This window comes from Prunus dulcis, chromosome 6, assembly GCF_902201215.1.
Source record: "Prunus dulcis chromosome 6, ALMONDv2, whole genome shotgun sequence".
NCBI classification, from domain to species: domain Eukaryota; kingdom Viridiplantae; phylum Streptophyta; class Magnoliopsida; order Rosales; family Rosaceae; genus Prunus; species Prunus dulcis.
The window spans coordinates 9,696,547-9,706,960 of record NC_047655.1 but is presented as its reverse complement, the minus strand read 5'-3'; the positions used below and the strand labels follow the sequence as shown (position 1 = coordinate 9,706,960).

General features: G+C 35.3%; 2 protein-coding genes across 6 annotated transcripts; both read left to right on the top strand.

Moving 5' to 3' along the window:
- LOC117631396 (54S ribosomal protein L37, mitochondrial-like) lies at positions 1-1,547 on the top strand. 4 transcript variants are annotated; one of them, XM_034364526.1, is made up of 4 exons: positions 63-220; positions 398-444; positions 800-862; positions 945-1,547. In XM_034364526.1, exon 4 carries the CDS (start codon positions 955-957, stop codon positions 1,354-1,356), a length of 402 nt encoding a protein of 133 aa, XP_034220417.1. In that variant the 5' UTR covers positions 63-220; positions 398-444; positions 800-862; positions 945-954; the 3' UTR covers positions 1,357-1,547. The 4 variants fall into 4 exon arrangements, with proteins under 4 accessions (XP_034220414.1, XP_034220417.1, XP_034220418.1 ...); XM_034364527.1 differs by lacking the exon at positions 398-444; XM_034364524.1 differs by lacking the exon at positions 800-862.
- A 1,811-nt stretch (positions 1,548-3,358) lies between these two features.
- Positions 3,359-7,171, top strand: LOC117632874. Of its 2 annotated transcripts, XM_034366477.1 has the most exons (3): positions 3,359-3,491; positions 4,719-5,875; positions 6,085-7,171. In XM_034366477.1, exons 2-3 carry the CDS (start codon positions 4,723-4,725, stop codon positions 7,119-7,121), a joined length of 2,190 nt encoding a protein of 729 aa, XP_034222368.1. In that variant the 5' UTR covers positions 3,359-3,491; positions 4,719-4,722; the 3' UTR covers positions 7,122-7,171. The 2 variants fall into 2 exon arrangements, with proteins under 2 accessions (XP_034222368.1, XP_034222369.1); XM_034366478.1 differs by lacking the exon at positions 3,359-3,491 and having other exon boundaries at positions 3,693-5,875.
- The last annotated feature ends 3,243 nt before the right edge of the window (positions 7,172-10,414 follow it).

Sequence of the window (10,414 nt, the reverse complement as noted above, 5' to 3'; positions counted from 1 at the left end):
GGTCTCAATTTAGGAACGGATTGACCGTAGCAAAAGCAGCAGTTGGGTTTGGGCTTTTGTTTTCAATATGTCATCAAGTTCTGTCAAACCCGACCCTTTAACTTACCAGACTACCCGGTAAACCCTAACATCTCTCAGTCTCTCCTCCGTCTCGCTCTTTACAACAGACTGAATTCGACGAGATCTCCATCGCATCCCATCATCCCTCTTCATTTTTAAGGTTCAAATCTCTCTCTCTCTCTCTCTCTCTCTCTCTCTCTCTGTTATAGCTTTCGTTAACTTATCTAGCAAATTATGCTTTGTTGTTTTTATTTGATTCAGCTCACTATCTTGTCTGCGATGTCTGTGTCTCGTTTTGAAAGCTTAAACTTTTTGTTGGTTATTTCTGTGATTTCAGGGAATTCATGAACTGGGTTTTTCTTTTCAGAGAGGCATTCTGATTAGGTAGAGGTTTTGTATACATTATTAAATTGCGTGGGGGGTTTTAGGCGTTTCAGCTCCGAAAATGTTTCTGAAATTTGTTTACTTGGATTTGTTTTTGGATTTTGGATTATTTTCAGCTTCAAGCGTCAAATTTGTTCTCATATTATTACATGCAAGTAGATATTTTGGTGTTTGGTGTAGTTGCTTATTGGTTAATGGAATACAATCGTGATTCGTGTATTATGTGGTATTGAGAAAATCTAACTCGGGTGGTTCTTACAATAAAGATGAAATAATTTTGTCAAAAAGTTTTATATGACTCGTTCCCATGAAGTAACAGCAATCGGTATTTGCTTTTCAAAAATCTCTTTCACAGAGTTGCAATTGGAATTTTGGGTTGTGTTTTATGAGGAACTTGGACTGTAGTTAGTTGAAATTGGTATTTAGCCTTTCTGAAACTCATTTTTTGATCAGTCTGTTGTTGAAACTTCCTCATTTAATTATTAACACTAATGTTGTAGGGATAAAATCATGGCTATGAGTCATATCAAAACATTTAGAAGCATTATCAACACCAGCGAAGCAGTTGGGATAGTGTCACGACGAACATTTGCTATCGGGGGCGGTAAAGCAAAGAAGGGTTCAAAAGGTGCTGCTCAAGGTGATGCACCAAAAGCATCAAATCTGGACAAAGAAGTTAAGTCTACTACAGTTGTGGGAGCCAATATTCTCAAAGACGGAACAGATCCTAAGATCTTGCCAGATGCTGAGTACCCTGATTGGTTGTGGCGTCTACTTGATAAACGCCCAGCATTGAGTGAATTAAGTAGGAAGAACATTGAAACTCTCCCGTACAAAGATCTCAAACGTTTTGTTAAGCTGGATAACCGAGCAAGGATCAAGGACAACAACTCTCTTAAGGCCAAGAACTAGTTAGATATTTTTTGCTTTGCAAAGAAATGAACTGAAAATCGTCAAAAAGGCTGCTTCTGTGTATGATTCCAGGGCAGGTTAGATGTACTTTTATGTGGAAATGCTCTTTTGTATGTTTTGAGTAATCTCAGTCTTGGAATTAACTTTTATTGATTGCCTCTTCACTGAACAAATTGGGAAAAAGTTTTTGAGGCTCTGTTCTTATTCTAGAAACGTTAAGGACTGGTCTCGCGAAATTTCATTAGTAAAAAAATCCCTTCAACTATAAAGAGTTTGCTTAGAAGTCTCCTATACGAGCTGGAAAGTCATGTTGCATGCTATTAGAGCTAACTTAGAGATGGTAGATTTTACTTACTACAAGATTAGAGGTGATTTTTCTGAAGCAGCTGCTGCCGACGTAAAATGTTATTCTGCCAGTGTTTGGAGATTGGAGTTTAGTTATGGAAAATGATTCCAAAACTGGCTTAGGCTAGTATTTTTTTGCTGCAACTTATGTTTCCTAAAAACTTGCATCTGAAGTATTACCATTGTTTGCTAGAAATTTTGTCAGCATATGTTTCTTTTCTCCGGCAGAAGAAATTGCTCCGGGTTCACTGCTCACGACATGCTGGGTTCTTCGGTCCAGATTTGGAGTTGGAACAAAACCAGAAACTTGAATTAACCTGAACTATTGAAGTGGCACATAGCATGAAGAAAAGCCGATTTTTTTTTTGCAGATTTTTTAAAGACAAAGTTACCGACTAATGTGGCACGTTATTGTTCACAGTGAGCCTAAATATACAAATGAAATACTGCATCGTTGAAATTTAAAATCAAATTATATTCTTGATGGGCTGGTTGGGTTACATCGGTTTGGGTCCAACTCGGTTGCACCATTCTTGCTTGTCCTTTTTGTCCCTATTGCCCAACTGAATTTCGTTACCCTCTTCATTAATTTTTCCTTTAGGTATTTTACCATTTGAATTTAGACCCTTTCAACTTAAATAATCTAGACAAGAATCCACCTACTTTTCTACTTCCAATATAAGCCCAAATTTTGAATTAAATGCCATCAAGAATACAAGTTGTCCATGTATTATAAGTTATTTACAATCCATGCCATAAGACCCACCATGCATAATAGTGAATCTCTCTTTTCTTTTTCCTTTTGAAATCCCATATTTTTAGCCTTAGCCATTCTTTAATTCCTAATTTCCTGGGAATTCAATTTGATGAGGGGTGAGAACTTAACAAGACATTAAAGTATCAATATGTTTTTGTCAATTTTGAGACTTGTTTACTAATTCTTTTCCATGTATATTATGTATGTAAACTAATTTAGCTATATCGAATATTGACATTATGTTATCTATATTTTGCGCACACACTAATTCTATCGTATCATTCTATAATTTCTCCGTTATAAGAGGTACATTAGTTTGTAGTAGATATGGTATTCACAAAAAAGTCCTGGGTACCAAAAAAAAAAAAAAAAAAAAAGGTATATTATTGTCCATAAAAATAATATATAAATATTTTTTTCTTTTTTATTTATAAGATAATAAGTAATTGTTTGTTCATAAAAATTAAATAATAGATACATTATATTTTTGAAATCATTAGTACGCACACTATTATTTATAAAAGGTAAGTAGATTATTTTCTTAAATCACATAGAATTCATAAATATAAAATAACAGAGATATTGTTTTAATTAAATCCACCTATTATGTAGTTTAAATCTGAAATTTAACGTCGAAATTAAAAAAAAAAACTTTCCAAATTAAATCCACCCACCTATTACAACCAGATTTCATGGAGAGAAATGTACATAATTTTTCCAAAATTCAACGTACATCATTAGTTACAACCAAAATTTAAAAACTTTCCATATTAATTTTAATATTAATATACAAAATACAATAATGATTTAATTGGGGGTATTTTAGGGATGCGAAAAATATTAAATCGTATACACATGCAAACACCATATTTCTGCGTTTCGCAGTGGTTGAGTAATTGGGCAGGTCCTTCAAACCCGGTCCAGTTACCAGACCGGCCTCGCAAAAGCTCCCACAAAAAATAGCCTACGCCTGAGTCTCCTCTCACTCTCTCCTCTGCAGGTTTTCCATTATCGAACCGACCCTCGAATTAGGGTAATTAGTTTATTTTCCCTCCACTATTTTTTGAATTTTTTTATTTTTCATTCTTCTTAAGCTGTTAACTGGTTTCGTTGAAATATAAACATTCAAGATTTCTTGGTTGATATAAATCTTGTTTATTTTCATTTTTAATTTATTCATATATTAGTTCTGCAGCTTTTTATGGGTTGAAGTTTCTGCAGTTTATGATGTAAATGATTTTGGATTCATTGTTGAATAGTTCTATTGATTATTTTCTAAATGCATTGTAAAATTCAAGCTGGTTTTGCCTTTGTGATTGAATGAAATAATTTCTAGCTCCAGCTTTTGTTTTTCTTTTTAGCTAGAAAATAAATTAAAGTGAAAAGTGCAACAGTGACAGTCCACCCAATGTACAATCTCAAAACTAATGCAGGAAATACATAAGACACAAGCACAAATTAAAATCTTCAGAAACAACAGCTCCCTAATCGACATGAATAAACAGGAAATGTAATGTATATCTCTAAACTCAATAGAACTTGATGCCCACCTTGAAGCCGAAAGGGGCAGAGAGGTTAGAATGTTTGATGAGGGATTTCGTGTGGGAAGGAAGAAAGACTGCTTGATGAACTGGGAGGTGGTATCTCGAACAAGGGAGAAAGGGATTGGGAGATTGGCGATTTGGTCCAAATAAAAAAGGTTGCTGTTATTAAGAGTAACTATGACTTACATAATATTAGTTAGGATGCTAAGCAGGTGGTTAGGGGTTCTAGTAGGTGGAATTGGAGTGTTTCTGAAGTAATGGAAAGCTTTTTTTGGCTGCTGTGAGTGGGGAAAGGGTAAATGTGAGATTGTGGAAGTATTGTTGGGGTGGTGAAGAACCATTTTGCTCTAGTTTCATAGTTTATTTAGATTGTCCGGTTTGCGGAATTCTAATGTTGATGGATTGGGATTGTGGTTTTCAAAGAAACTTGAATGAGGAGGAGAGGAGAGAAGGGAAAAGTGTGGTTGTAAGAAAAACTATACTTTTTGGAAAAACAACGTAAATGTGAGACAGCTGCACTCTTTACTTTGTGTTTTGTTATGTATGTTCGTAATAGTAACTATTAATGTAGTTATTAAAGGTTGTATCTTGTTGAAATATTTGATATGCTACTATGTGTCAGTAAGAATATGTTGAGACATTTATTCTAATTGTTATCCAGATGGTAGTTGCTGACTTATTTACTGTTTCTTTATTTTGTTCTTTTTTACATGTAGACGGATGGAGAGTGCTAGAATAGCAAGGTGTAGTTATCGTTCATTAACTGTTGTCATTGCATTGTCTGAAAATAGTAAATATTTGGATATTTGTAATGAGATATGCTTAAGGTTTAAGGAACTGAAAGTGGGGAGCTTTGACCTGACGTATTCTCTTCCTGACCACCCTAATTGTTTGCTGCAATCTGATATGGATTTGCATATGATGTTGATGTGTTTAACAATGTTGAAGAGTAGTTTTGTTGATATATTGGTGAAGGATCTTGTGAGTTCAAATAATGATAATGGTGATCAAAAGTGTGAAGAGTCTGATCATACAGCGTCTAATCATGCAATGTCTAATCGTGAAGTCTCGAATCGTACAGCACCTTTATCATGCACGTTAGAAAGTCGTAGTGCCATTGATGAGAATGACCGTTTTGGGGACTCCAGGTTGGATGGAGGCAATGCCTATTTGTCTCAGTACTGGAAGGAATATATTAGTCATGACGGTCAGAGATTTGAGGGGGGTGTAACTGAATTTCGTAACAAGTTGTGTAAGTATGCTGCTCATATGAGATTTCGTATTGCTTATGTAAAGAATGAGAAAGAACGTGTCCTTGCTGAATGTTTTAAGAAGATTTCAGATGGTTGTAATTGGCGTATATATGCTTCTCTATGTCGAGGGAATGGTTTTTTCTACATAAGGAGTCTGAATAATGTTCACACATGCACGCCTGTTGTCGATCAACAGAAAAGTAAGATGATGAGTTCAAAGGTTGTATCTTCTGTTCTCGTGGATCAAATCCGCGAGAAACCAACAATTAAACCAGCAGATATTGTCAAGGATTTTAAGCAAAAATATGGTCTTGATATCTCTTACCATAGTGCTTGGCACGGGAAAGAATTGGCTAAGAGTGAGGTTCACGGTAATGAATCCTTGTCCTATAATCAGTTAGTTCAGTATAGAGATGCTTTAATGTCAACTAATCCAGGGTCACATTGTGTCTTGGAGTGTGATCCAACAACTTCTCGCTTTCAAAGATTGTTTATTTGCTATGGTGCTTGCATTGAGGGATTTAGATGGTGCAGACCTTTGCTGTTCATAGATGCGACCGATTTTAAAAGTAAGTATAAGGGGCAGCTAATTGGTGCTACCGGGAGGGATGGAAATCAAGGTACAATTAGTTACGTTTTTTTACTATGATGAGTGATGAGTCACTATACATGGATTTTTAGAATAGAAAATGAAACTCTCATAGGTAGTTATCTGCCTGATAGTTACCTCTATATGTTGTATATATTGTGATTCTTGATAAGATAAATCTATATTTTGCTTAAATATCGTATTACTTATCCATTGCCTTTTTATGTTATTGGTTTTTAGGATTTTTCCCATTTTCTTTTGCTATCGTGGACTCAGAAAACGAGGAAAACTGGAGGTGGTTTTTTGAAAATTTAGCTAAAGTTTTGACTCCACAATGTAGGACGATAACTTTTGTATCTAATCATAACAGAGGTGCGACCGAAGATGTTTCAAACATATTTCCAACATCCCATCATGCATTTTGTTTGAATGATATGAAACAGAACCTCTCATCTAAATATCCAGCTAATTTTGGTAAATTTTTTCGGGATCGAATTGTTGAGCTTTTTACGAAATGCGTATATGCTCCAACTGAAGCTGCTTTTGAGTTTAATATGAAAAATTTAAAAGATGAAGGCGGTGCTCCTATGAAGACCTTTCTAGAAAATTTCCCCAAGGAGAATTGGTCATATGCCTATTTTAAGGGTAATCGATATGGTGACATGTGCAGCACTGTTTCTGAATCATTTCAATCTTGGATTTCGGAGCTTTATGCGTTGCCTATTTGTCAAATGGTTGATGGCATCAGGATTAAACTCATGGGACTGATGTCTCAAAGGAGTTGTGAAGCAAAGGAATGTTGTTCTATTCTCTGTCCTGTGATGGGGAAAACCTTGAACGAAATGTCGATTGTTGGTCGGCATTGGAATACTATCCGTTCTAGTGCTTCTGTTTTTGAGGTTCATGCTGAAGGTTCTTTTATGGTTGATTTAGATAAGCATTTTTGCTCCTGTCATGAGTGGCAAATAAGAGGCTTTCCCTGTGCTCATGCAGTTGTTGCTGTTCAAAAAAATTCGGGTTGCATATATGACTACATTGATGATTATTTCAAGTTGAACTATTTTAGAAGTTCATATGCAAATCTTATTTCTCCCATACCTGACATTAAGGACGCGGTGCGTGGGTGTTCAGCTGATAATGTTATCCTACCTCCACTTATTAGGCAGCCAGGGACTAAAAAGATGAAATCTGCTGGTGAGTTTTCAAGGGCTGTTACATGCAGTCGATGTGGTGCAGTTGGACGGCATAATAAGAAGACATGTACTGCAAATATGTGATTCTGTTTCGCGGTGTTTATTTATTTATTAACCTTTTCGACTTTTTTTTAGGTTCATATTTGCATGATTCTTGAGTTGTTATTCGATTCTTAAGATATAACACAATCACTTAAGCAAAAGGTAGAGCACAACTTCACAAGCCACAGAGCCAAAATCATAACAGTACTTCACATGATAGAATACAGAACCGTGCATGGATATGTCAGGTTTCCTTTTGAAGAAAGTAGCTTTTAAATCAGCCCTCTTGTTATCTCCTATTGTGTTTTTTTATTATAATTTTGGAATGTTTTATGGAATTTTGTTAGCTTTGTTGGCTAATTCTGACGGTATTTTAAAAATCAATTTTCTTTTAGGCTAAATTTGAGAATTAAATTGATTTTAGATTAAATCTCATTAGATAGCAAATTAGTTATCCCTCTTTGGTGACTACATAAGTTTAACTCTGTATGATTGTTTTTGTGTTCAAGGTTCTAGTTTTCAATCTGTAGGTGTCTGATTTGTTTTATAAAGTTCATGCATGTTCTGGTTTAGTAGATCTTGGTACCCTTGTCTTGTTGCTGAGAAGATGGAGGAAAATATTGTTTTCAGTAATGAACATTTTTAGCTCATCTAAACGGTATAGATTGTCAGGTTCAGTTGCAGGTATAGCATTTTGTTTGTGTGTTTTTTTTATTTTTAAATTGTTTCCTTTAATATGAGGAATAGTGAATATTATTTTGAGGTTTGAAATTTTTGATGTTCTTTTTCCTATTGTAATAGATCAAGGTGCAAATTAATTGTGCAAGTCAGTCTAAATTGTTGTTTATAAATGGTTTAGTGTTGGTGCAAATTAAGGCATATCTTGCTTGATGCCAGCCATTTTTTTATTTTTTAAGAAACACAATTGTTAGTGCAAGTGTAGATTGGTTTCTCTTTGTGATAGAAATGACCTAAATTGTAAATTCTCTTTTATTTATTGATAAAATATAAAAAATCTCATTTATATGGAAATTATCTTTAAGGTTAATTGTCAATTTACCCCCTGAACTTGTACGCTAATTTCAATTTGCACTCTTAACTTTTTTTCTGAAAAACTAAGGATATGAATTATTTATTACTGCCTATTCCCCCCTCCGTCTAAATCAACTTTTTGACATCCAATAGTCCGTCAAATTGTCACTGTTCAAAGGGTAGTTTTGTCTCTCCACCTTAGTAACTCCACTCAGCCTCTTTCCCACTATTTGGTGCCTCCATTTTCGCACCTTTTGAATCGGTGAAATTCCAGAAAAGAAAAAAGGGGCAAGTTTCCCTCCTCAAACCTATTCATCGGTGAAATTGAAGGGATGAGGAACAACTCACATGGCAGAGGTCATCAATCACAGTGTTCAAGTTCGCACTTTGAAGAGGACAGTGCATGGATGTTGCCTTCTCGGCTGTGTTACTGTGGAAATACTGCCAAAGTTAAGACTTCTTGGACTGCTACACCTCCAGGGAGGAGGTTTCATGTGTGCGCACGGGTAAGTGTGTAGACTTTTCAATTTTTGCTTGCGAATTTGTTAGATCTGATGAAGCTGGGTTTTAGTTTCCCATTGTTTTAAGTAAATACTATGTTGTTTAATGCAGAAGAATGGTTGTAGATTATGGGAATGGGATGATCCTGAAATGTGTGAGAGATCTAAGCAAATAATACCCAGGCTGCTAAAGAAGATCAACAAATTGGAAGATGAAAAAACGGCTCGATTGTCGAAGATGAAAACCCCCTGGTTTTGGGTGTCAGTTTCGTTGTTTTGATGGTTGTGTGGTTGGTGTCTGGCAAAGATAAGAGCAACTCCACCCTTAAGGGCAAAGTCTAAGGCAAGGGCAAGCTAGGGCAAGCAAGGGCTGACACTATTCACGTGAATAGTGTCAGCCTTGCCATTTGTGGTTCCACCCACAAGGGCAAAGTCTAGGGCAAGTCTAGGGCAATTACTATTCATTGTACTTTATTTCCTATTTTTTTATACTTTAAATCATTAATTTTGATAATCTTTTGTAATTAAATTTTCGGATAAGATTTTCGGATCTGATATTTTCGGATATTCATTAATAAAAATTATAATCTCAGATTTCCGATATAAAAAAGAAACAATACAACAAATTAAAGGATAATACAACAATTTTAAAAAAAAAATACAACAATTATAAAAAAATACAACAATACAATCTAATGGTTTTCATCATTTAGCCAATCCGTATTGCTAGGACCGTCGTCATGGAAAAGTTTTCTTCTCATCACATCCCTTCGTTTATGCTTCCAATAGGCCTTTGTTTCAGGAGACATATGGCTCGTATCCATGGCCATGATTTTCATCTCTCTTTCATCGTCGTCTTTTTCTTTTGCATGTTGCTTTTCAATTGCAAAGGCTTCCAATCGTGCCTTGTCCGCTTCATCTCTCCTCAAGTCTCTCTCCAATCTTAGAGAGTTGTTCTTAGCTATTTGCTCGAATATTTGAACACAATCAATGTTTGAAGTGGCCCCTCTCTTGGCCTTTGCCGCCTTTCTCCCAATAGGTCTCGGCGGACGTGGGAGTGGTGACTCCGTTTCCATTGGGGAGTCTAATGGCGAATCGGTTGATGGCGATTCGTGGAGCGGCGTCTCATGCAACACAACCGGGGGTGCGGTAGGAATAATTTTGAATCTGGAACAATCTTTGACAATTTCCCAACATTGGAAATGCACAAAACTTTTTTTCCCTTGCCCCGTGGCACCGAACCACATTTGTGCTTGTATGATCTATTCAAAATAAATAATTGGAAGTGCATTAAAAAAATATACAATGCAAGAAATTATAAACTATTGTGAAATGCAAGAATAAAATTGATTATGTAAATAAATATAGAAATATTGAAAATGCAAAAACAAAAATAAAGATTATGCATGAAATTATAAACTATTTTGAAATGCAAGAATAAAATTGATTATGTAAATAAATAAAGCCAATTAGGAAATGCAAAAATAAAATAAACATTGTGCAACAAAAAATAAATAGAATATGCAATAAAAAAAAAAGTTACATTAAATTGATTAAAATGGCAATTAAAAATATTTTACCTCATCGGAAAGATTCGCACCGCTCCGAATGTTCTCCTTTGCTTTTGTCAATGCATTTCTCCATTTCCCTAACTCTTTGTTTAGAATTTTCCATCTACTAGACAAAGCCATTTCGGTCCGAATGGAACCCGATCTTTGACAAAATTCTCCATGAATTTTGCTCCACATATGATGGAACTTCATCTCATTGCCCGTGATAGGGTCATGACTAACGTTCACCCAA

What these genes read in the sequence shown, in the direction of transcription:
- LOC117631396 (XM_034364523.1), top strand. Translation starts at nt 955, where the DNA reads ATGGCTATGAGTCATATCAAAACATTTAGAAGCATTATCAACACCAGC.
- LOC117632874 (XM_034366477.1), top strand. Translation starts at nt 4,723, where the DNA reads ATGGAGAGTGCTAGAATAGCAAGGTGTAGTTATCGTTCATTAACTGTT. An exon ending in CGGGAGGGATGGAAATCAAG is followed by an intron (nt 5,876 to 6,084) that starts GTACAATTAGTT and finishes ATTGGTTTTTAG; the next exon opens with GATTTTTCCCATTTTCTTTT.